General features: G+C 52.0%; 1 protein-coding gene across 1 annotated transcript; it reads right to left on the bottom strand.

Moving 5' to 3' along the window:
* Nucleotides 1-1919: 1919 nt before the first annotated feature.
* On the bottom strand, nucleotides 1920-19130 carry Efhd2 (EF-hand domain family member D2). The gene is made up of 4 exons (XM_021161043.3): nucleotides 18730-19130; nucleotides 5598-5745; nucleotides 4338-4472; nucleotides 1920-3459 (listed from the first exon to the last, which is right to left on the bottom strand). Exons 1-4 carry the CDS (start codon nucleotides 19029-19031, stop codon nucleotides 3328-3330), a joined length of 717 nt encoding a protein of 238 aa, XP_021016702.2. The 5' UTR covers nucleotides 19032-19130; the 3' UTR covers nucleotides 1920-3327.
* Between the last annotated feature and the right edge of the window lie 7523 nt (nucleotides 19131-26653).

Raw genomic sequence — 26653 nt, 5'->3', positions numbered from 1 at the left:
GAGTGTTCTCCGCCCACGCTCAGCGCCAGGCCAGCTGTGGCGTGAATGGAAGCGGGGTCCTTTTCATCTCGTTCCCCTTTTGGAATCTGTCCGACTAGCACGGTGGTTCTCGCGGCCCTTCCACGGGGGTCAAACGACTCTTTTACAAGGGTTGCATATCAGATATCCTCCATACCAGATAGTTACATTAGGATTTATAACAGGAGAATTAGTTATGGAGTAGCGACAAAATAATTTTCTGGTTGGGGGGGGTCACCACATTGACCCCCAATGAGGAACTGCATTAAAGAGTCACAGCATTAAGATGGTTGAGAACTCCTGGACGAGCCAGTTAGAGAATCCCTAGTGGATGAGTGTGGAGGGTACTCGGTTACAGAAAAGAACTAGAAAAACCACAGTTGCTAAACCTGTAGGCTTTCAAAATCAAATCCCCTAGACTGACTCCTGAACACTGTTTCTCAGTCAATCGAACACATTCTTGTGGAAAAGGCCACAAGGTGATTTTTCTAGAGATGTTATTAGCAAAGGAGTTTTGATGTAGCCCTGCCTAAAGCTTTGTTGGGGCAGTTGCCATGTGGGAACTCCTCCCCCCGCCAAAGTTTTACTGTGTTAAAAATACGCAAAAAGCAATTCCCTTGGCATCAGACTCCAGAGGTTTTGACCCAGAACTGGGGAAGCTGTGCTGACCGGAGTTTCATTGCTAACCTTGCTTGCATCGCTTCGCCACTATGTGCAGTGACCCCCTGCAAAAAAAGATACTGACGGGAGATGCCTGGCTTAAAATGTTAGTGGTGGGTGGTAGTACGTCAGGTATTGGGTAGCACGTGAGGAATGGTGTACCCCAGGATATATGCCCCCCCCCCCCCCCCCAGAACATTGCCCTTCCCAGGCAGGGCTGAACTGACAAAGCTCAAGGTGCAAAGCGCCATCGGAAGCTGCGGTTCCACTCATGGCCGCACGGGGGCAGCAGCATCCAGACAAATCAGAAACTTCCCCCACTTGGTTTAGGCTGTAACCACAAGTCTGGAAAGACCTGGAGATCCCAGTTCAGTCCAGCAAATGAAGACTGGGATGCCATAGGCCCCACACAGGCTGCTGCTGATCTCACCACTGCAGCTGCTCCAGCACTTCAAGGGCATTGAGGATGGTGGGTATCTGTGTGCGTGCCAGGGTTGGGGGTGGGGCTCACTGATTCTGAACTTCTGTACCCATAATACTTTGTTATAGTTTCTTTTTTTTAAGATTTTTTTATTATATGTAAGTACACTGTAGCTGTCTTCAGACACTCCAGAAGAGGGCGCCAGATCTCATTACGGATGGTTGTGAGCCACCATGTGGTTGCTGGGATTTGAACTCTGGACCTTTGGAAGAGCAGTCGGGTGCTCTTACCCACTGAGCCATCTCACCAGCCCTTGTTATAGTTTCTATTCGACAGGGGCTTGTGGCATAGTCCAGGCCAACGAGGTTTGAACTCTCCTTCCTCTCACCTCAGCCCCTGGAAGTCCAGCATGACAGCAGGTGTGTACCACATCTGTTCTGACCATCATTCTGACAGTCTTTGTGAAATCTCAAGGCAGGTGGCCTTATGAAGAAGGCTCGCGTTGTGCGTCAGCCACCACGGGCAGAATCCTGCTGCCCCAACGGTCTGTGTACCCGAAGACCTTCAGGCCTCCCTGTTCTTATCATTAAAAGGAATTCAAAAACAGTGCTCCTTCGGCAAGCTCCTTTAAGGATGAAATGAGTTTAATATAGGTAGTGGCTAGATCAGGAATGTTTATGGATGCTAAGGGACAGAGCTCTCCAGCAGGAGTGCCTTCCTTCCCAGGCTCCTGATGTGACGGCCCAGATCCAGCGACCTCATCCTGATCCTGTCCACCTTTGTCTCCAGTGAGTCATCAAAAACCACACACACATAAGAATATAGAATTTTATCTCACTTTAGTTAAAAAAAATAATCGTACCACCGAATGAAGAAGTAGCTTTTTTTCTTTTTTCTTTTTTGGGAGGTACTGAGAGGGGGAACCAAAAATAAAATGCAAACAGCCAAAAGTAAAGGAAATTTATATTCATCTGTATAAACATATCCACTAAGGCAAACGCAAGCCAGGGCCACGGCAGCTGGGCTGGGCCGGGCTTGGCTCGGCCCCTCCGATTCTCATAGGTTCTAAGACCGAAAAAATAAAACCTTTGCGAGTCCCACAGGGGTCCCGGGGACTCTGGGGACATTGTAGTAAAATAAAGAGTTATCGAGCTTCACAAGCAGTGACACGCTGAACATTGCATAACAGTGGCCCCGGTGGCCGTTCACTTAGACTGGGTGACGTCACAGTTTCACAACACAGCAACGGACACGCACATACACACACGTGAGCAAGCACATGGAGCTATAGAGGAACGGCACGGGTTTCACTGTGGCCTGGGGAGTCCCCATGCGATCTACAGGTGGGCACGACAGGCTGGTGCCATCACGGGTGACAAACCCAAGGAAGGAGAGTGTGAAAGGGGTGCCGGCCCCCGAGTCCTACTGCCAGTGAACATAAACACGTCAGGCACTCCCTGGGGAGTCAAGGCAGAGTGCTGAGGTCCACCCTGAAAAGGCCAATCCCTTAGGGACCCCACCCCTCTCTCCACAGCCCCTTGGGACCCTCAGCTTGCTGCGGGGGTAGGGTGTCAGAGGGTGACACTTTTGCCCCTCTCCTCGGAACCCTATCACTCACGTCCCCAAGGCATGCCTGGCAGAGTGTAGCCTGTGAGGTAGATTCGCACAGTGGCCTTCACCCTGCCTGGCTGGGCCCCACTGAAATCAGCTTAGAGTGCTAGGGCCTGGATCTCCTTACTAATGTAGGAGTCCCCGGATCTCCTCACTAATAGAAGAGTCTCTCCACTTCCATCAGAGATGGGGCCCGATCTGAAAGGAAGAGTCCTGGGGAGGGTCTCACTCTCTGCTGGACCATGGCAGGGCGGCCGATAGTTAAGGGGAGTTGGGTGGGTGGAGAAAGTAGCTGGTACCAAAGGCAGGGGCGTGAATGGGCTGAAGTTGGGCTAGAGCAGGCAGCAAGGTGGCCAGAGAACAAGACACGAAGGGATGGCCAGAGAGGATGCTGCTGGCTGGCATCACAGCCGCATGAACCGCGGGAGAGGGCAGGGCAGGGACCAACCACTGAGGAGACTCCTGAATGAGATCGGGTCACATATCGTTTGCGGTTTTTAGTAATGGTCCAGGCACAGAGAACAGGACCTGGGAGCTAGTCTCCCACAGGTCCCCTGTACCCACCCGTGCCCCCAGACCGCACACGGGGCAGGGCCAGGTCTCGGCCTTGGCTCTGGCTACTTGAACGTGGACTGCAGCTCCTTAAAGGCCGCTTTCCGCTGCTTCACCTCCTCAGCCTGCTTCTTCCTTTCCTCTTGCTCAGCTTTGATCTCTTCCTCAAAGCGGCTGGACACGTTGATGGCCTGTACCTGGGGGCGAGGGTGACAGACAGGTCAGGGGTATGGTCTCCACATCAGCCTGAGGAGCTGCTCTCCCAGGGATCCTTTCTGACCCGGCCCTTGTGAGCCATAGTCACCTCTCTGCCTTAGTTTCTCCATATAGAACCTGGCACACACTTAGAAATTGACCACGGGGGCTGGTGAGATGGCTCAGTGGGTAAGAGCACCCGACTGTTCTTCCGAAGGTCCAGAGTTCAAATCCCAGCAACCACATGGTGGCTCACAACCATCCGTAATGAGATCTGGCGCCCTCTTCTGGAGTGTCTGAAGACAGCTACAGTGTACTTACATATAATAAATAAATAAATCTTTAAAAAAAAAAAGAAAAAAGAAATTGACCACGGGGCTTTCTGGGGGGTGGGGGAGGGGAGATAGAGCCAGCTGGTAAAGTGCTTGCCTGGCATGGGTGACATCCTGGTTTTGAGCTATACTTCAGAAAACCAGGTATGGTGCTGAACACTTGTGATCCTAGCTCTGGGGAAAACAGAGACTGAAGGATCCGAAGTTCAAGGCTAGCCTGGGGTATATGAGACCATTTTTCTCTGAGGGGGTAAGAGAGAGAGGAGAGAGAGATATGGAGAGAATATACGCACACATTCACAGAAAGAAGAGGAGAGGGAGAGGGAGAGGGAGAGGCTGTATATGCAGATGGTCTGAAGGCCCACAGCTTCTTCCAGGCTAGGGCTGGCAAGGGTGGGGCCTCCAGGGAGCCTGATGGCCCTGCACACCTCAGGAAAAGTCAGCTCCACCTCCCCTCTGCAGCCCTGAGAGGGACAGGGAGGGACTGGCACAGTCCTGTCCTAGCTGTGTCATCGCACAGTTGGACCGCGCAGTCTCTGGCTCCTCACCTTGGCCTCGAAGAAGTTCTTGGCACCCTTAACGCCCTCTGTGGAGACATCGATCTCGGACAGGCGGGCCAGGACGTGCAAGCCGCTGTCTTCCTGCAACTCCCCTGCTGCTGCCTTGCGGAAGATCAGAAGGAACTGTGGAGGGAGGGCACAGGGGTCAGTAAGGGATAAGAGGGAGCAAAGTCCGTGGCCACACCCAAGCCTCAGCTCGGATCCCTCCCGCAGAAAGGCGGAGTGCTCACCTGCAGGACCGGAAGTCAAGATAGGCTGGGCTCTGGCCCCTACCTTCCTGGTCTGTCCTGCCAGGACCCTGGGTGGCAGAATTCCCACCGTCAGCCTGTCTCTACTTGCCACCCACTGTTCCTCAACACAAAGATGCCCTGCATTCACAAAGCCCTAGAGGGCCCACACTCCCATTCTGCAGTACAGATGATGGTTCGGAGATGGCAAACGGCTTCAGCATTGGAAGGATTCCATTGGATGCTCTCTAAGCCCAAGCCATTCTCAGGGACCACTTGACTTTTCCCCCTGGCCTCTTGTCACCCCCAAACATACAACCCAAGAAGCCCTGGACACCACCTCTCTTCCCCACCTTCTCTGACTCATGCCAGAGCAACTCCCTTCCTATATCCACAAGTCCATATCTGCAACTCCATGCTGTTTGGGGCCTAGAACCATGGCTATTTTTTTAAAAGACTTATTTATTTATTTAATGTATCTGAGTACACTGTGGCTGTCTCCAGACACACCAGAAGAGGGCACTGGATTCTACTACAGATGGCTGTGAGCCACCATGTGGGTGCTGGGAACTGAACTCAGGACCCCTGGAAGAGCAGTCAGTGCTCTTAACTGCTGAGCCATCTCTCCAGCCCGAACCATGGCTATTTTGCTTTGAACCTCATCCCTCCGGCCATTCCCCAAACAGGCTGGTCCATAGCTTCCCCCTCAGAGAATGTGAAGCTACACAGTGCCACACCTGGTCCCCTCAGCAGATCCTGTCACCCTCCTTTCCTCTGAGCCAAGCACTGTGTAATCCAGTTTTGGGCGCTTTCCCTTCTAATCTCCAGGCCCTCAGAGCATACAGCCTTTCCCTACAACTCAGTTGAGTGCATAGGAATAGATCATGATGGCTGACACTCATAATGCTGGCACCCAGGAGGCTCAGGCAGGAGGCCGCCTGCCAAGAATGCCTTTCGAGCCTCTCAAGGCCACCCAGTGCTGGGGTGTGGCTGGCCAGGAGTGGCCCCTGGATGGACTCACCTCCCGGAAGCTGAGTTTGCTGTCGAAATCCTCATCCACCTCCTGGATCATACTCTTGAGGCCCAAGTGTGTCTGGGGGGCCCCCAGCTTCTCCATCATGAGTTTCAGCTCCATCAGGTCGATGAAGCCATCCCTGCCGGCATCATACCTGTGGATGAAGAGAGAGGCTTAAGGCTCTCCTGCCGTCCCTTGTGTCTGACTCTGCAGAGCGGCCACAAGCCTGGGGGGCAGGATGTGGTCAGTGTCTTCCCATCAGAGCTGGAGGGGACCTGGCCACGTGGCCTGGCAGCATCCTGTATTTTAAACAAGGCTAATTCTCACATAAACCCACGGTGTGGGGGAGGAAGCCACAGCCTCCTATACTGAGAGTGCATGAAAAAGCAGATGTTTTCACATCATGGCTGTGGATCCTGCTCTCTCTGGTCCAGGCCCCTCTGTGGCCACTCGGGGACAGGGAGGGTCATCTCAGTCTCTCTTCAGCCCGATCTGTGACTTCAGTTAGGTGGGAGAGGTCTTGTGGGCTGGGCTGTCAATGGAGTGTGGGATGTTCACAGAAGTAGCTCTTCTGGGCTGTAAGAGCCAAATGTCTCTCAAACACTGCTAACTGGTGTGTGTGTGTGTGTGTGTGTGTGTGTGTGTATGTGTACACGCGCATGCACACAAGATCATTCATTCCCAGTGGTCAGAGGATAGTACAGATGTGGAAGATGATCTCAGTGTTTTTTTCTTTTTTTAGACAGTCTCACTTTGCAGCCCAGTTGTCCTACAAGTCACTATGTAGTCCAGGTTAGCCTTGCACTCACAGCAACCCTCCTTCCTGTCTCCACATGCCGGAACCATCTGTGTGCATCATTTCGCTCCTCTATTTATTTATTGTGGTGCATGTTCTATTCCAACAGAGCCACATCGCCTCACAGGAGCCTCCACTCGGGGGTCTTAGTTCCTGCTCCAGCTTTATGTCAGATTCCAGGAGAGAGAGAGAGAGAGAGAAAGAGAGAGAGAGAGAGAGAGAGAGAGAGAGAGAGAGAGAGAGAGAGTAAAAAGCACCTACTAGGTGCTCAGACTATTGAGTGAGTGACTTGGGAGTGAATTCTGAGCCAAGGGTCTCAGCAGCCTCTTTGGAGCACCATGTCCAGAGGGATGCAGAGGCAGGGCCACGGTCACAGCAGGGCAGTGGACCTGGGTGTGTTCGGGGAACAGGCTGTTCTGGGAGCCTACAGGGAGCGGGGGCAGGGTGCTGGGGAGCCTGGCACAGAACCAGTTGATAACCAGGCCTGTTTTGGCCATTCCCTTCTTTTCTCAGCCACCAACAGCCTGGCAGAGACAGGGATGGGTGAGAACAGGGTCTGAATGTCCCTTTTCTATTTCACCACACTCCTGGTGCTGAGTAGCCAGAGGTGGCCTCCAACCCATTTTCCAGCTGGTAAGGTGCTGTTGGCACCACCAAGTCTTCTTGTCAGGGTGACACACACCTGCTCTAATTGTCTCCTGGGACACGAGCCTGGGGAAAGTGTCCTCAGGGTGACATGTTGGCTTTTCTGCCTGAGGACACACAAGGGCTCAATTACAGATACTGGGTGCCCTTCCTGTTTCTCTCTGGCTTCCCTTTTGCCCCTCTCCAGTTACCTACAGCCGCACCTGACTTAGACATCTAACAGCCCCTAGCATTGAAAATGGTCTTTGGATGGGAGCTTTATTACTCTTTAACACACTTAATAACCAGAGGCTCAGAGAGGCTGATTGACCTACCCAAGGTCACACAGCAGTATGGAAAAGGAAAGAGCTGGGCTACTATCCCAGGTCTGTCAGGCTGATGAACTTATACATCTAAGCATCTGCTCCCTGCCTCGTTCTGGGCCCCGTGGCCACCTGCAGACCGGTGTCTGCCAGCAGCACCAAAGTGAGCATTTGTGCAAAGGGTATATATAAATAGTTGATGTGTGAGTGACTCAGGCCTTGGAAGTAATGAAACACAGAAGATGGCACTTGGAACCATGTGTTTCCTACAGGGTGGGGACAGGCAGGCTAGTGGGACAGAGGGGCTGCTGGAGTGGGGGTAAGTGTGAGAGGATGAGGTGAATGTCAGGCAGGCAGGGGAGGGCTACCAAGACCCAGTCATCATCTGCAGCAGGAAGGGCCCTGAGGTGCCTGGGCACACTCCTGCCACGAAAGGGTGTCTCCAGGAGGTAGAGGGCAGGGCACCCGCTGCACTCCACTGGCAACAGGGATATCTGATGAGGGGCTTGTCTTTCCCAAGGCAAAGATACAAGGACGCCTCTTCTGTGTCCCTTGGGACCACAGAGTCCCTTACTTTCTGAATGTGGACCCCAGTGAAGTTCCGAGATGGCATGTTCTCGAGTCAGACTGCCTGGGCTCCCTCTCAGCACAAGGCAGAACGTGTGACCTTTAAGGGGCATCTGGGAACATCTGGACATATATTTTGCTGGTCTTAAGTGGGAGTCATCGGTGCTCCCGAAGAGACATCAAGGAAGCGTGGCCTACAGTATCCAGTACAGCCCCAAGGAGAACGGTCTGGTCTTAGTCTCTTTTTTGAGGTTATGCTAAAATAACCTGACCAAAAACAAACAAACAAACAAACAAACAAACAAAGCAGGTTGGAGAGAAAGGGGTCTTTAGCTCCCAATTCTAGGTTACAGCCATGATGGTTGGGGAAGTTCAGGCAGGAGCTTGAAGCAACTGGCCACATCACAGCCACCAACAGCAGCGAATGAACAGAGAGTGTCCTTGCTGTGCTCGCTGCCCTAGTTAGCTCTGTCACCTGATACAGTCATCTGAGAAGGGAATATCGATCGATCGAGGGTTTGCCCAGATCAGATTGGCCTGCAGGTCTACGTGTGGGGGATTACCTTGATGGTTCACTGATGAAGGATGGCCCAGCCCACTGTGGGCGGCACCATTCTCTGGGCTGTTTAGGGAAGTTAGCTGAGTGTGAGCCAGAAACAGCAAACAGCATTTCTCCAAGGTTTCTCTTCTTTTTCAAGACAGGGTTTCTCTGTACAGCCCTGGCTGTCCTGAAACTCACTTTGTAGACCAGGCTGGCCTCGAACTCAGAAATCTACCTGCCTCTGCCTCTCTAGTGCTGGGATTAAAGGCGTGCACCACCGGGCCCGGCCAAGGTTTCTGCTTTGAGTTCCTATGAGTTCTGTTCTGACTCCTCCCAACAATGTTCTATGACATCAAAGTCTAAGCCAAATAAATCCTTTTCTCCTCACATTGCTTTTGGTCCAAGTGCTTTATCACAGTAGAGAAAGGAAACCAGAATAACACTCTTATGTAATTAAAAACCCAACCCCATACAATGGTACTGCCCACTCTTAGGCTGGGCCTTCCCACATCAATTAGCATAACCCCGCCCCCTACTGACACGCCCATAGGCCAACCCGATCCAGGCAAAAACCCTCACTGCGATTCTATTTTCTGGGATTCTAGATTGTGTCAAGTTGACAATATAACTAACTGTCACAGGTCCTAAACGTCACTGGAGCATGGTTGAGAAGCGCAGATGTTGTGGTGCCTCTTGGTAATTGGGAGACGTGCTTAGGCTCATGGATGCCAAGCCCACGGCAGAGTCCACACAGGAAGTGGCTAGCTCCGCCTGGCAGCTATCGCCACTCTGGTGGGATTTAGTTATCTTACCAAATAACCACAGCCTGCCAGGCACTTCATACGCTCCGCCGTCATAGTGGGTCAGGATTGGGGAGGATCACTGAGGAGGGTACTATAGCCTGGGACCCCAGCTTGGGAGCCACATGTCCCTTGTTTTCCTGTGTCCCCAGCTGGACCTACATTCAAGGGTCTATGCATCTTTTAAAACCAGAACAATGATCTCAGACTAAATGAGGCACACACCATGCCCAAACTTGGATGTCACGTTGGGTTGTGGATTCCCTGGTTTCTAGCAGCTTCAGGCTGGGCCAGACCACACCTCAAACCGCAGCCTAAATCAATCAAGGGTCAATCAATTACCAGGGCTGGGCTCCAACCCAGACTGACTCCAGTCCCCAGGGGTTGATGCAAGGGCTGGCTACAGTTCCAAAAAAATATCAATTGCCAAGCCAGGTGACACAGAGCCAAAAGAAAACTGGTACAGGGTGAGAGGTGGCCCTGGAGGAGGTGACTATTCTCCAAAGGCCTTAAATATGCCCATCAGTGACTAGGTCACAAGGCTAACCTTACAGAAATCCGGACCAAATGCTCACCTTGTCTCCAAACCCCAACTCTGCCGCTGCTGGTTGGGTGACCCTGCTGGTTCCTGACCCCATAAACCCCACTTTCACCATTTCTACCATGTAGATTAAAAAAACCCACTCTGAAAGTGAAGCAAAGATTGCTAAATGACTCAAGTTGACTCTCAGCACAGGGCCAGACACACGGTAGGCACCGAATATCTTAAAGCCGGCCAATGTCAAGCCGAGCAGTGGTGGTGCACGCCTTTAATCCCAGCACTTGGGAGGCAGAGGCAGGTGGATTTCTGAGTTCGAGGCCAGCCTGGTCTACAAAGTGAGTTCCAGGACAGCCAGGGCTACACAGAGAAACTTTCTCGAAAATCCTGCACCCCCACCCCCATGCACCAGATGCTACACTGAACATTTCACATCCTTACTATGACAATGGCAGTGACATTGAGTTAATAAAAGCCACCAGGAGCCTTGAAAGCATTGCTGTTCAATCATGAAGACCAGGTTTGGTTCTAGTCCAGGGCTGGGAGGAGGGGCTTATGGTGGAGTGTCCTGGTGAGGTGGGGTATCAGTCTGGATAGATGACCAAGGGGCTCCTCAGAATTCCCCTCTTCTGAAACGTACTTATTCCCTTCTAGGCCTGACTTAAAGACCCAGCACCTTAGAGGGTCTGGCTAAACCGAAGGAGACTGGAGCCTTAACCTACATAGCTCCTGGTCTCCCGCTTGCCTCCCTGTAAAGAGGGAACAGTGGGGACTGTCCCCACACCTCTAAGCAGGTGATAGCTGTGGAAGTGATGGTGTTCTCACGAGGGAGGCTGGGGAGGTCCTCTTATCCTGCTGCTCTTCTTTCTGAACTGGGATTGAGGCTCCGGGAGGCTCAGAGGATCCAGGGAAAGAAAGGTTGGCCCTCGAGGGTTCATCCTCCTAGCCTGGCCCACCCAGCTTATGGAGGAAAATAGGGGCTCAGAGTGGGGAATGATAAACCCAGGGTCCCACAGCAGGCGGGATTCTACTAGCTGAACTCTTCCCATCTCTCTGGCTCCCTCTTCCTCGTGGGCCACTGGGGTTGGGCCTGATGCTCCCCTCAGGGGCTCTTGAGTCTGGTTCAGGAAAGCCAATGTCACCAGCTCTGTTAACAGAACTCCCAGGCTTTGGAGCTCAGCACCTTTCCTCGTACTAGGCATCAGAGAGAGGCTGCTGCGGGCCTGGCACCCAGCCCACATTCCAGCCTCCCTCCCCATGCCACAGTTCCCAGCAGGAGAAGGCTCAGCAGCTGCTGCCCAGGATCTGACAAAAATCCCTCCCGTCACCCTCCCTACAGCTGCCACCCAGGCTGACCCTGTCTTTAGGTCTGAATGTGATCCTACAAAGCTGCTTCCCCCAGCTCTGTCGGTCCCCTCCCTTGGTTCTGATAACCCCGAGTCACAAGGGTGGCATTCTCCGTCCAGACATTCCTTTTCAACAGACAAGGAGACTGAGACAGAAAGAAAGTGCACTGGCCAAGGTCAACAAGGGTGCAGGTGGGGTCTAACTGGGATAAAAAAAACCACACCCATCTGCTGCTGCCTCCAGAGGCTGCTGGGGCGGAGAGGGGGAGAGCCACAGGGCTGCAAAGGATAACACAGGGAAGGGGAGCCAGCCCTCAGTTAAGGGCCAGACTCCCAATGTGGTTTTTCCCTGCTCAGTGTCTTGAATACCTCTGAGGACAGAGGGCTCACTGTTCCCTAAGGTAGGCAGTGATCGCTCCCCCAGCCCCATCTCTGCCGGGCTGGCAGAAGCGAAGCCATTAGCACAGCTGTTGCCCCAGCAAAGGGAAGGAATACAGGGAACTGACTACAGTCTGTCCCTTCTGGCACCCAGCCCAGGTCTGTGTCGCTGGTTCCAAATGGCCACAGGAGGATAGACTGCTGAAGGGGTGCTGGGCTTGCTCCCCCCACTCCCAGTTTACGTGCTGCCTTGTTACCACCGATATCTATTTTCTGGATTATTAAGGAGTAAATGTATTCATGAGTAGAACACGGTCACCACACAGTAGGTGCTTCAAACTTACTCTGTTATAATCACGAAGCAGCTGTATTTTGGGGCCTCCCCCATCCTGAGGTAGGGGAGGTCTCTGTGGCCTCCTGAGCCTGAGCCTTGATATCCTAAGAAATGGGAGGGCATTTTTGAGGGTAGGTAGGTGACTTCCAACTCTGCTAGCTGTTCTGGCCAGCCTGGGCCTGCTCGCCTGTCTCCATGGGAAGGGCAGGTGGGTCCCAGTAATGACAGCTCAGGAGGGCCAGCTTGGCACATCCCCACCCCTACTGCCTGACTCAGGGGACAAACCAGACACTCACCACTTTGGGGCAGAATCTGACCTCGATCACATGTCCTAAGTCAGGGGTTTAGGGACGGAGCAGTGTGCGGTGCTCACGGGGCCCCTCCCCAGTTTTCCAGAGGGTCCAATGAGAGCCTCCACGCTGAGAGCTACTTGCTTGAGGGTTGCCAAGATTCAGGGTTGTCTTAACCTCAAGTCTGACACCACCCACCAGCTGAGCCAAGGTGGCAATGTGGGAGCGAGCGTCTTGCCGTTGCTCTGTTTCCCGCCCACCCTTAATGAGCACGTACGCTACTGACTACGGATAGAACCCAGAGTTGTTACCACTCTTGACTCCATTCACAGTACTCCTGAGGCGCTCCCACAGACAAAGTCACCTGCCTGCAGTCACCGGGACGGGAACTGGAAGCTGACAGACCGGCGTGGCCTTGTACTGTCTCTTTTCCCTGCCTTTCTTTTTTTTTTTTTAATTAATTTTGTTTTTGGTTTTTTTTTTTTTTTTTTTTTTTTTTTTTGGTTTTTCGAGACAGGGTTTCTCTGTATAGCCCTGGCTGTCCTGGAACTCACTCTGTAGACCAGGCTGGCCTCGAACTCAGAAATCCGCCTGCCTCTGCCTCCCAAGTGCTGGGATTAAAGGCGTGCGCCACCACCGCCCGGCTTCCCTGCCTTTCTTTCAGTGGCATTGAGGATTAACCCCAGGCCCTCATGCATGCTGAGGTCTCACGGAGTTGCCCAGGCTGGTCTCGAACCCACTTTGCAGCATAAGCTGGCCTTGAGTTTTTCTTTTTTTTTTTTTTTTTTCTTCTCTTTTTAAAGATTTATTTATTATATGTAAGTACACGGTAGCTGTCTTCAGACACACCAAAAGAGTGCATCAGATCTCATTACAGATGGTTGTGAGCCACCATGTGGTTACTGGGATTTGAATTCAGGACCTTCGGAAGAGCCGTCAGTGCTCTTAATCGCTGAGCCATCTCTCCAGCCCGTCTTGAGTTTTCCTAACCTCCTGCCTCAGCTACCTGAGCAGCTGGGATGACAGGCCAGTGCCACCAGGCTTGGGAAGCACTTGTGACAAGGGGGGGGCTTGCGGAGATCCTTGTTCTGCTGGCTCCGGGTTACAGGTGATATGAAGACCGCGGTGGACCACAAGAGGGAGGAATCAGGATACAGAGACAGACACCCCCCCCCCCAATGAAGTGATTGCCTCTGCTTCTCACTATCTCTGAACCTTAATTTTCTGAGACTCAGTCTCCCTATCTGTGACATGGCTGACCGGTGGGAATCTAACAGTATGTTTAAAAAGTATTAGGAAGGGAGCCAGCAGGGCTGGAGAGACGGCTCAGTGGTTAAGAGCACTTGCTGCTCTTGTAGAGGACCTGGGTCCAATTCCCATCAACTGAAGCTTTCACTCCAGTTTGGGGAATCAAGCATCTTCCAAAGGTGAAACAACCATATAACATCAACAACAACAACGATGATGATGATAATTAGTAGTAGGAGCAGAAGAAACATCCTAAGAAGAAGAGAGCCAGGGCCCTGGTACCCAGTGAGTCAACAGTGGCCCCATTCATCAGTCAAATGGCTGAGTCAAGGAAGGACTTCCTGCTCAGCACAGCCAGGCTGGTCCCAGCGAGCCACACCTGCCTGGCCCTGCAGCCTCCCCTGTTCTTGCAAAGCAGAAGAAGTCCTGCTTTGCAAGAAGGCTGCTGGGCAGCCAGAAGGAACTCAGTGACTGCAGACTGGAGGGATGTCCTTGCAAGAGGCTGCAAAGTGACTAACTCCTCAGCTGAGCTGCCCTTGCAGAAAGGGCCTCCATCCTGCCTCTGGAAGTCCTGATGACCCTTGGGCCTCTTCCAGCCAAAGCCAGGCCTGGGCCTCCTCTGGCCACTGGGAAGGCTGGGAAGGAGGGAGAGGGGGCAGTGGGATATGCAAACATCCCCCTTCCACAGAACCAGAAAGTCCCCAGAGGGGGGAGGAGAGGTGACTCAGATACAGAGGGGAAGTGGGTGGAAAAGAGAAGAGGCCCATTGTTGGGAATCCTCCCTCCCTGGGGTGTGAGGCACCTCAACCCCCACCAAGCTTGGCTCTGGCTTCTACAAACAAGGATCAGACCTCCACCTTCACCCCAAGAGCCACCTACTAATCCTGCAAGTAGCACTCACGACCTTGGCCAAGTGACTCACCTCCTTGAGCCTTGAGGACTAAACTTGACCCCTAAGAAATAGAGGTGAGTTCCCCTGGGACTCTAGTAAGGACAGGGCCAGGGACACCTTAAGTTTGACACCACCCACAGGCTGCTGTGGGACCGAGAGGCTGCGGTTTTTCCTAACAGTGGAAATGCAGACGCCTTCCATTACTGGTCCTGTGGACCCCACCAAAGACCTTCCAAAAATTCTGTGGGTTCTACAAGGCCTTCAGCTGGATTTGATAGCTGCTGGGTGGCAGGATGTCTTCTAAGAACATCCATGGCCTTAACAGACTCCAGGACAAACCTGGGACAGTTCTGTTTGCCAACATGAAACTGTCAGGTAGGTCCTATGGCCCAAGGAGACGCAGAGGCTCAGGAGCCCAGTACCCTGCACAGAGACCCAGCTGGGTGGCAAAGTCCTGTATCCCAGCTTAGTGTCGCTCCAAGGGCCGCTGTTAGCTCATCTCTTTTCTTCTACCACCTGCCTGCCACGTAATTAAGTGATAATGAATTCATCTCTCTATTTTTGTTATTTATCAAAGCAATATGCAGCTGTCAATCAGAGCGTCTGTTGGGCAAGAGGAAAGTAGCAACGGGCTGAATCCCTGTCATTCTGGCCCAAAGCAAAGAGCCAGTGCCAGCCTAACAGGCTGGCAGCTCTGTTGGGGGGAAGTGGACGAAGCCAGAGGCTCGTTCTGAGCAACCTCAGGACCAGCGCTGACGGCTGCCACCAGGGCCAGGGCATATGCTGAGCTTGGGACAATGATGACAGCAACTTAGTAGTACTGATTCTGGGCCAAGTACTAGGTTGACAGCACCATCAGATGAGGAAAGAGACCTAGAAAAGGTTAAGGAATGTGCTCTGAGTCCCCATGCAGCTAGGTCTACAGTCCTGTAGGGCTGCAGACTCAACCAGGAAGGGGAGAGAGGAGGCTGAGTGGCCCCAGGAGGAAAAGCCAGAAGGAAAGGGAACCTTGGCGGTCTGATGTAAGGGGTCATGAGATGAAGTGGGTGGGGAGGAGGCTGGGCAGAGGGGTAGGGCCAGTGCCGGGCCAGACAGGACAAGGAACTAGGGCACCTTCCTCGGATTCCACAGTTCGTCCACAATTACGTGGCTGCCTGCCTTCTAGGCAGGTGTCAGCTTACAGAACCTTCCAGAGTTCTCCCTGGGCTGTTAACAGCTCAGCAGCAGTAGCCATCCCTGAAATTTTGTGGATCTGTCCCATGCCTTTTTGTCTTGGAAACTTCTAGAAAACAACACTGCATGAGTGGGCAAAGAGAGGGGAGGAGGCTGTGTGTGAGAGAGGAGGGATAAAGTCTGAGGCTACGGGGGCGGGGGTGTGGTGTGAGAGGGTGGGGTACAGGCTCTAAGATGCAGGCAGGGCCTCTATGCCTGACAGCAAGCAGAACTCAGTATGTGTCATCCCTAGGCCCCACTTGGAGGAAAACACATGATCCCAAGCAGGTCACTTCTCCCTTCTGAGTCTCAGTTTTCCTGTCTGTAAAATGGGGCTGGAGCCAGCAGGCAGCAGTAGGTGGCAGAGCCTGCTGTTTCCTCGGGTTCTCCCTCGATCACTGTCCTCAAATGGTATCTGCTCATCCACACTGAATGGATGGACCAGAAGACTGCACAGCAGTTCTAGAGAGCATCAGTGCTCAAGACCCCTTAGAAATGAGGCTAGAACAGGCGTGTCTTTGAGGATCATCACACACAGCCTGTTCCTCTTGCACTGGGGCAGACTGAGGTCCAGGGCCGACAAGGACCTGAGGTGGGATTCCTGATGAGGTGGGAAGCTGGGCCTCCTAGCTGTGGCTGCTAAGGAAGAGCCAGCTCCAGCTCCGCTTTCCAGGGGCACCGGCTCCACTCCTCCCTGTACTCACTCTCAACAGAGCCCTGGCTGAGATCCTGGGACCTGCTGGGCCCCAGGAGGCAGCAGCCACTTGCACAGTGGAAGCAGATTGTGTATTCTGTGCTCTGAGAAGCCTTCTGGGGCTGTTCCCAGCCGGGACTAGGCTGGGCTGGGCTCATGGGGCACAGTGAGGCCTTGTTTCCCTGAATACAACATCAGCAGCTTTGCGCCCCAGCCAGGGACCCTGGCGAGTGGCACTTCCTTCTCTTGAGGTCCAGCTTTCTGGCCCCTTCCTGCCCTGTCACCCCTCCCAGCACCCCAGCGCGCAGCACTAGTGCCAAGAGGTAGCTCTGAGGAGGCCAGCACCCTCTAAGCACCTCTCAGCTAAACTGCTTCCCCCCAAAACAGCCTGGGTAAAACTGAGTACAGCTTCCAGACCATTCTCCCCACGGGTTCCCCGCAAATCAAAGTGGTCTCTCCCGAGCTTGCTCTTTGGGGGTATCTGAGTTCCCTAAAACAGCGCCGTGGTATGGGGGATAAGAATACTGCCGAAGGATAAGAGGAGGAGGAAATGTAAAATGGGCTGGTGGTGGATGATGGAGGGGGCGCTCAGTCTCACATACACACACACAGAACACACACACAAAGAGGTGTTGGGATGTTTCGAGACACTGACACAGGTATCTGTGAGAGACAGTTCAGAAGGGAAGGCCGTGGCTTTTGAGGCTACGGGTCTGAGTTCGAATCCTAATCCTATCATTTGGTAGCTGTAAAGCCCTGGGTCACGGGACTGTTGGGAGGCGTGTATGAGCTCCAGCCCTATCTCGGCAGAGATCTATGACACCTAAGGAACTCTGGAATCCACAGGGCGGATCAACCTGGAAGTCACGGTTGCCCTAAGGTTCAAAAGCAAGGAGTGTGGATTCCTGCTGTCCTGGCCTGGTCAGTCAGTGGAGACTGAAGTCAGAGGGTATCCTCTTGCCCTGGAACCTTCATGTAGAAGTTTGGGGGTGCATTATAGCGGCATCAGGAAGCTTCTAGTCACCCATGGTTGGGAACTAACGTCCTCTTTCCCTATGAGGACTGGCTGTGGGTGTGGAAGGAAGTGGCACATGGGAAAATCCTCTCTGGACCCTGGTTGGAGGGAAAGCCCCTTCCTGGGCTTCCTCATGGGTGTCTGGGCACTGTCCGTGGGGTGTGGCTGGGGCTCTCAATCTGCTGGCTGTCTCCTGCTTTGGGATTCCCTGCGTACCCCACCCCAAGCTCAGCTTCTGTGGTTTGGTCCCCTCTGGGATCCACTCCAGCCTGGTGCCTGGAGGACCATTTCCTTTCCAGGAACATAGGTGGCTTACTAGGAAGCCGGGAGGCAGGTCCTTTGGAGGGGCACTTGTATCTTCTCTACCCCTATGGGTACTCTTCCCCCATCTCCATATTGCTCGATTTTGTGGGGGTGTGGAATGGCTGAGCCCATCCTAATCTGGTAAGGGTACAGCTTAGAATCATAGAAAGTAGAAGGTAGGGGTTGGAGACCCTAGGCAGGGCACATAGAGAGAGTATGGGCACCAGGGATTGTATGGGAAGGGAGGAACCGTCGCTGGGGAAGAGGGCTGCCTTCTGATAAAGGGCAGGGGAGTCACCACTGCACAATCACGGAGTGAAGGGGGTTCGAGGTGGGGGGGGCGGGGTAATGGGGGAGAAGGGAGGGAGGGGAGGAAGGTGGACTCACAGTGTATGGAGAGGGGTTAAGTCCCAGGGGACTCTGTCCTGATGATAGGGGAGTTACATGTTTGTAGCCTGGGGGACAGGGGCAGAGGAGCCCTTCCCTAGCAAGACCGCACAGTGTTAAGGAAATGGAACCTGGTCAACAGGGTGGGCGGGAATGGAAAGGCCTGAAGAGTTTTCACCCACAGTAAGTAAACATAGTATAGCTGAGGTGTGTGTGTGTGTGTATGTGTGTGTTGTGGGGAGGGGGTTGTGGACCCAACCTAGAACGAGAGAGACCAGAACTAGGCAGAAGAAATGAAAGGACCCAGTAAAAGGCACAAGTCTGGCATGGGTGCCAGGAGAATGTCCCCTTAAGAGGCAATAAGGTTGCCTTATTGAGGTGGGGGTAGGGAGTCCAGTAGTTAGGACGGAGCGGAAGGGAAGCCACCGGCCCTTTCTCCCTTTCTCGGTGTGTTTGGGTGTAGGGTGGTAGGTGCAGTAGCATTAACAGTGGGAAGGAGGTCGGTACCCTGTGTGGTGGTGGTGGTGGTGGTGGTGGTGGTGGTGAAGACGACTCGCTGGGGACCTGCGATTATCTGAAAGAAACCTCAGGGAGCCCCCAATCCGCGTGGGGTATTCCGAGGGCAGTATCACCAAGAGGAGGGGTCACATGCCAGGACCAGGAACGGGAGCTCCCCAGATCCACTTGCGTGCTGGGGTGGTGGGTCTGGAAGCCTCGTGGCTCTTTAGAAAAGCAGCAGAGTTCCCCACCCTGGTGAGACGGGGTTCTGGGTGAACCTAGTTGGGGATACGGGAGGTTAGGGCCCGAGGCCGGGTCTGGGTAGTGGGGAACCGGGTGCAGGGGTACTTACTGCTTGAACATCTTCTCCATGTCTTTGATCTGCTTCCTGGAGAACTCCTTGAACTCGGTGTAGGGGTTAAAGACGCGGCGGCTGGGCGACTGCGGCTCACCGATGCCCTGGTTGAGGTCCGCGCGCCGCAGCAGCTTGGCGCTCAGCTCGTCGTCCGCGCTGCCCAACGCCTGGGCAGTCTCGTCGGGAGCCTCGGCCGCCGCCGCCGCCCCGTTGAGCCCCGGCTGCTCCGTCGCCTCGCCGCCTTCGCCCTCCATCTGCAGCCTCCGGCTCAGCTTGCTGGCCAACTCGTCCGTGGCCATGGTGGCCCGCACAGTGCTGCCTCGGCCGGGCCCCTGCTCTGCGCCGCGCTCCCGGCCGCGCTCTTCCTCTTCCTGACACTCCCCGCCGCCAGGCGCCGCCCTGAAGGTGGGACTTAGGGGACCGCCCGCCCCCGGGCTGGCTCCCGCCGCCTTTGCCGCGTGCCGAGTCCTTCTCTGTCCCCGGAGTGTGTGTGTGTGTGTGTGGGGGGGGGGGGGGGTGTCAAGTGCATTCCGCTCCCCAGCTCCTCATCATCGTTCCCCTCCCGCCCCCCAGTGAAAAACCATCAACATCTCTCTGATGACCTCTGGGTGACGCTGAGTCCCAGGAGCCCTCTGGAAGGAACCTGGAAAGGGGGTGTCCCAACCCTGTGGAAGGGAAGAGGGTCCGCTCTCAGGAGGTGGCTGTGTGTTCAGGGACTGGAGAGGGGCGCGGCTCCCAACCCCTTCTCTGAAAGGGGTTTGTGTCTCTGACACCCTGTCGGTTGCCATGGAGACCACTGGTAGTGAACCGCTGGGCGTTCTTGATAAGGTGACAGGAATCTGAAGAAGGTGGACCCTAGCACCGGAGTCCAGTTGAGACTGTCTCCAGGGCTATTGTGACTGGCGTCATTCAAAAGTGGGGTAGCTGCTATGAGGGAGATGGCACCCTACCAGTTCTCAAGGTCCCCAAAGAACTGGGAAAGGGGAAGGGGCTCATCCTATTACACGATGATTCAGCACAATAGCTGCCTGATCCTGCAGATGCCTGGGACTCTCCACCTCAGAGGGATTTCAGAGAGATCTCCATGTTGCCTCTTTGATGGGGATCCCAGAGGGGTGACCTCCTCCCCAAAGCCTCAGGAATGGGGGGGGGGGCTGGAAAGGAGGAGCTCAGAGAGAATTTGTCTCTGTCATCTAGTCTGTAACTTCAAGAACAGCAAAGCTGGTCTGAAGAGAAGGCTCAGTTATTAAGAGTGGTTATTGCTCTTGTGGAGGACTGACATTGTAGCATCCATGTAGGGTGGGGGTCAAGAGGGGCAAGTCCCAAAAGGCCTGTAACTCCAGCATCAGGGATCCTAGACCCTCTTCTGGCCTGCTTATGCATCTGCACTCATGAGCATATACCCCTCCCCCACATACACAGAATTAAAACTAAAGTAAATCTTTAAGCAGCACATGATTGTGGATGTAGCCTTTAGTCCTAACGCCCAGAAGGCAGAGTCTGGCCAGTCTCTGAGTTCAGTCAGCCTGGTCTACATCAGGAGTTCCAGGATAGGCAGGCTGTATAGTAAGACTCCCTCCTTGATAGATGATAGATAATAGATAGACAGATAACAAACTCTTTGTTTGTTTGTTTGTTTGTTTTTCTTTTGGGGGGTTTTGTTTTGTTTTTTGAGACAGGGTTTCTCTGTGTAGCCCTGATTGTCCTGGAACTCACTCTGTAGACCAGGCTGACCTCAAACTCAGAAATCTGCCAGCTTCTGCCTCCCAAGTGCTGGGATTAAAGGCGTGCACTGTCCAGCGGTAACAAACTCTTAAAACTTCAAAGCTATGGTGCTCTGGCGTCAACTGCAAGGTCACTAGCCATAATGCTGATTTCCAGGCTCTACCTAGACTGACAGACCTGTCCTTTGTCACTGGGATCCAAAAAGCTGCTTTTCACAAGCACCTGGGGGAAGCCTTGCTCTTTGGAGTCAAGAGTCTCCGGCACAGATGCAGTGTGCATCACTAAGATATCAGGGCAATGCTGGGGACCCAGATACTGCCCACTCCCAGAGGCAGGGTACAGAGAAGACATGGACAGCACAAGCTAAAAAGTGACACTGTGAAAACAGAGGGGAACCAGAGAAACTGCTGGCTGCCACAGGATGATGCTTAGAGGAAGACATCTGATCAGTAACTGTTGATGTGTTCACAAACATTGTTGAAGGAAAAGATATTTGAAAGAGTATAATGGATGCAGAAGAAATCCGTAGTTATACCTTGCTCAGCCTTTCAGGAGCACGGTTTCACAGAAGACCCCAGGTCCCCTGAGTAAGACAATGACTCCTGTGTGTTTCAGAAGCGTTTATCAGCTGCCTCAGCCAGTTGTCATTGCATGTGTAGAGCTGGTGTTAGCATCGAACCCTGCTATAAAATGTCCCCGTAGAAAATCATGTTGGGTATAATATGCTTTCTTAACTTATACACACTAAAGGAAGTTTTTGAAAAAAAATCTGTAATATTTGGACAAACAAACCATATTGTGTTGCTTTAATATTCTAAATTAAACTTTTAATAAAGATTACCAGAATAAACAGAAAAAGAAAAAGAAAAATGTAACTTTTTGATTCACTCTTTGTAAGGTTGCTAAGTCTGATAAAGATGCTAAGTTTAGAGAGTTTTGATTTCTTGAAGACCAAGGGAGTTACAAGTAGTTAGTGTTGGGTAGTTCAGTCTAGCTGCTTTAAAAGAAACACAGTTAACTTATTTAATAGAGACCAAGGACGGGGGAGGGGCACACAGAGATTTCAACATTTAAATTACATCTGCACTTGCCTAGGTTTGTCTAGACTCTCTTCATAAAGTGCACAGGTGACTTTCAAAACTCTGGTGAGCCTCGGAGTCATAAACATATGACTTTATTTTAGATAGATGTTGATAGCCCAGGCTAGCCTCATCCTCCTTGTGTAGGTGATGCATTCATTTTAGACAGATGTCGGTAGCTCAGGCTAGCCTTACCTTCCCTGTGTAGCTGAAGATGACCTATTTCTGATATTTTAGCTTTCTAAATGCTGGGAGAACAGGATCTGTGCCCTTAGCTGCTGTTTATACGATGCTAGAGATTGAACTCAGGGCTTTGAGCCTGCTAGCCCAACGCTTTACTCTCTGATCCATATCGCCAGACTCATTTCTTGTTTTGTTTTTGAGACAGTCTCCCTTTTCAGTCCAAGGATTTGAACTTGCCATGTGGTCCAGGTAGACCTCAAACTGGAGATTCTCCTGCTTCAGCTTCTCCGGGGCTGAGATCACAGGCATCTGCTGCACTCTGGGTGAAGTTATGGCTGCGGGACTCAAAGTGGCTTCACTACGAGCAGTTTTGCATCTATTTGACTTCTCTGTGATGAGAGCAACTGATGGGTCTGCTGTCTTGAGAAGTAATTCATATGAGATGAATCTGGGGTTCGAGTTTGAATTCTTTAAAGAGAGTTTGTGTGTTAAGCTCTAGTTAACATCCTACTTAGCTTGCACGGGTAAAATCTTGGGGCACGAGACTGGACACCTTATACGAGGTGATGGAATTTCTCCCATTTCTCCAGTATCTGTGACATCATGGGAAAGGGATCATCACAGGAGCCTTGCTGATTCAGCTCAGGACACACTTCTGGGTGAGCAATCCCTAATTTATTAAAAATTGTATATTAATTTATTATTATTATTATTATTTTGGGGCATGTGTTAATGATGGTCAGAGGACAATTCTTAACGGTTGGTTTTCTCCTTTCGTGGTACCTAGGGACGGCACTTAGCTAAGCACTTTTACCTGCTAAACTCTCTCAACAGGTTTTGGGGGGTTTTGTTTTTGTTTTGTTTTGTTTGTTTTGTTTGTTTGTTTTCTTTTGAGACAAAAGTCTCACTCTGTAACCTAGGTTGATCAAGATCTCACTAGATAGCTCAGGCTAGCCCTATTACTGTCAGTAATCCTCCAGTTTCAGCCCACTGAGTATTGAGATTAACGCATGGAGCATTATATTCAGGTTGGAAAGCTCTGTAAACAACTCTTGGGTTCTCTCTCTCTCTCTCTCTCTCTCTCTCTCTCTCTCTCTCTCTCTCTCTCTCTCTCTCTGTGTGTGTGTGTGTGTGTGTGTGTGTGGTGTGTATGCACATACATATGAATGCCAGGGGTCGTTGGCTATCATTTCTCAGGCACTGTTCACCTTGTGTTTTGAGATAGAATTTCTCACTAGCCTGGAAGTTGTGGAGTAGACTCTTTATAAATGCGATAGGGGTTGGACTCAGGTCCTTACACTTGCATGGCAAACACATTACCGGCTGACCTATCTCCCTGCCCTAGGTGAACTTCCTCATATTTCAGAGGCTCTGTGACAGGTGCGGCAGGTGCTTACTGCCCCACCCATCTCAGAGGCTGTGGGCTGTGGTCCTGCTGGAGGGCTGGTTGCTAAAACCAGCACCAGAGTTGCAAGTTGGAGACTATGTTTCATTCGATTTTTTTTTCCCCTTCCTTCTTGGGAGTCCTTGGATTTCAGGGAAACTTTGTTTCTCTTTTAGACACTAAAGCAATGGCTAGGGTACGAAAAGCAAAGGCGATTGATAGGCTCTGACAGGAGACAGACTGGAGATAAAACTTCCAGGAAACACCAGTTGGCTCTTCATTAGGAGAGTCACTTTATAATGACCATGAGCTCTGTGTAGTGAGCACGGAGTCTGGCAGCAGGAAAGATCTATTCTGGTGGCACATTCTAGCATTTGGTCATGAGGAAAGAATGATCTTCAGGGAAAAAAAAAATCACCCCCTCAGCAAAGGATTTCTACGGAGGCTGAGCGAGTGAGAGCCAACTCTGATGCTCTTGCAAGTGGGGAGGGAGCGAAGCAGACTTAGTCATCACTGATAGGGCTCTTTTCTGACTCCCACATTTGCTTGTATAACTGTCTCCTAGGGAGGGGTGAAGCCTTATTAAGAAAACAACAGCAGTTTGAAAAAGAGAAGGGATGGGCTGGCAGATGGCTCAGTGGGTAAGAACAGTTTCTATGCAAGCCTGAGGTCCTGAGTTCGAATCCCAAGCATCCAAACTTAAAAATATATATATTTAGCAAGATGTGGCAGCACACGCTTTTAATCTCAGCACTTGAGGGGCAGAGGTAAGCGAATTTCTGAGTTCAAGGCCAGCCTGGTCTACACAGTGAGTTCTAGGACAGCCAGGGCTACATATAGAAACCCTGTGTCAAAAATAGTCCCTAGCACTGTGGTTGGTAGAGGCAGGAGAATTACGGGGGGTTGCTTCCAGCCTAGCTCAAAGATTAGTGAGGATCATTTCTCATGGAAATAGGGCATGATAGCATGATAGAGTGAGCCAATTAATGTCTTCCTCGTGAGTATATGGGTACACCCCTTACACACATGCACACACATACACACATGTACACTTGTGCCTGCGTACACGGAAAAGACAGAAGGAAGAAACCGGGCATGACCACTGGGGGCACATTCCAGAGTCTGACCGAACTGGGTGGTCTCATCAAGCCCTGAGCTTCTGGGGGAATCAAGAAAGGGATTAGTGAGGCTTTCAGAGATAACCCTGGGTCACAGCATGCAGCCTAGAGCATGTGCCTAGCACGCAGGAATGCCAGGCTACTAATTAATCATCAGAAAGACCTCAGTCATCAGAAAGCCCCATATGGACCCAGAGGATGCTTAGCCGTCAATGTCCAGGGATACCATAAACACTCACTTGAGGCAACGGGGTGATGGCAGGGGAGGGGAATCTTAATCTTTCTCTTCAATCTCTTACAGCATCTGGAGGCCACTCAGTGGGCGCAGTGAAGGTAGGTAGTGGCTGGGAACTCCTGAGGCCCCGCTGCCTGGAGCAGGAAGAAGGGGAGGTAACATGCAGAGGGAGATTATGGGTTGACCCGGGTAGGATTTCATATTATTTGCATATGGGTTGGGGGTGTAGCTCAGTGATAGAATGCTTGCCTAGCATTTGTGGGTCCCTGTGTTTGATCCTCAATATTCTAAGATTCAGTTGCATAGGCCTAAATGGGTTGTGGTTGTTTTTAATTGCATATATCTGTGTGCATGTGCGTGCATATATGTGTATGTATGTGTGTGTGTGTGTGTGTGTGTGTGTGTGTATGTGTGTGTGATGGTGGTTGTGCTGAGTTGGATTTTTTTGTCAACGTGGCGTAAACATATCTGGAAGGAAGTAACCTCAACTGAGGAATTGCCTCTGTGAACCAAATTCCTGGAAAGAAGCTGTGCCTGCAGAGCCTGATTGGTTGGTTAGCGTTACAGTTCTCTGACCAGACTGGAATGTTGCAGTTCCAAAGGCAACTTAGTTACTTCACCTTGGGCTAGTTCTAGCCCTCAGGAACAGCCAGACCATATGCCCACTCCCACCCCTACCCCGCCCCACTAACGTCCTGTGACTGATACATGAAAATCTTTGGGAATCTAGTAACTTAACAGACTACCAGCTTCCACCAATCCAAGAGCTAAGAATGTCATCAGACAGCACCTGGAGCCTATGGCAAACCTTCCCCAATCTCACGGTACCCGCCTCTCTGGTATACCCACCCATGTATTTTGAACTAGCTGTAAAAACTTCATGATACGGCTTCTACACTGGAATATAGAATTTGGGGGATAACCCTAGATCTGGCCTCAGGAGACAGAGGCAAGTAGATCTCTGCCTTTGAGGCCAGCCTGGTCTATAAAACGAGTTTCGGGATAGCCAGGATTACACAGAGAAGAAACCCTGTCATGAAGAACCAAAATAAATACATAAATAAATAAAAATTTAAAAATAAACAAAACAAAACAAAAAAAACCAAACAAAAGAATTGATGTGGGATGTGGGAGAGTCCAGCCGGCTGCCTCAGATCCTGCCTCTGGGTTCCTGCCTTTCGTTTCTTCCTTTCTTGATGGATGGTAATCAAGCCAAGGAAACCAAATAAGCCCCAGCAGTAGACAGTGCACCAGAACAGTGGCTGCGGAGGGTGTGCCACAGTGCCACGCGGGAGGCCAGAGGACAACTGTAGGAGTGAGTTCTCAACCTCTGCCACATCCGGCCTGGGGACAGAACTGAAGCTAAGGCTCTGACAGCAAATTCCTTTGCCAGCTGAACCACCTCACCAGCCTCCAAATGCTGTTTTAAGTCATAGGCAAGTGAATGTCTCAGAGGCCACAGCCATTTCCTCTGAATAGAACGGCCCTTGCGGGAAGGAGGAGGGAGGAGGGGGAGGGACCCAGAAAGTAAACAAACCTGGAAACAGGAGATTACACAGGGCTCCTCCCCAGCGCTTGGAGACCTGAAACAACTGGGGAGGAATGGGGATTCCGACCACCTGCACATCTGCCTCCAGGGTGCCGCGCCCTCCAGGAGCCTGTCTTTCCTGAGTCCTCACCTGTGTGGGGGTGAGTCCTCCATCTCACTCCGGTAACTCCCCGTAGACTCATACGTCCCAGGATGGACTGAGCATAATGGCTTTTTCAGACTGTCATCTGTTCCTGTCTGGGTGAATAGATGTTTGTTTGTGCAACAGTTAGTCATTTCAAATCCTTTAAGATGATGTGTGTATGTCTGTAGGGAAAAGATACCTTAAGCCCAGCCCTTCTGGCACTGGAGTGCCCTTCTGGGCTCCTTCCAAAGATGGTCCTAACATGGGCATAAGACTGGGACTTTCATTCTGGCAGCGGCTACTCTGGGAAAACAGTGTCCTGTGCTTGCAGCTAATCAGGACAGATTGGTGAAGTGTGCCGGACACTGGGTGTGGCCCGGGATCCTTTCCTGTTCTGGGCTACCAGGAGACTGATGTGGGGCAAGAGTAACTGTGTTGGAGTGTGAGATCCACTGGACCCCACAGAGTAAACTAGGAAGGTTACAGCTCTTCCAGCTACCCTTACCCATCATGAACTGTTGATG

This window comes from Mus caroli, unplaced genomic scaffold, assembly GCF_978045245.1.
Source record: "Mus caroli unplaced genomic scaffold, Mus_caroli_1 scaffold_6, whole genome shotgun sequence".
Classification (NCBI taxonomy): Eukaryota; Metazoa; Chordata; class Mammalia; order Rodentia; family Muridae; genus Mus; species Mus caroli.
Note: the sequence above shows the minus strand (reverse complement) of the source record. Positions and strands in the feature narration are given on the sequence as shown.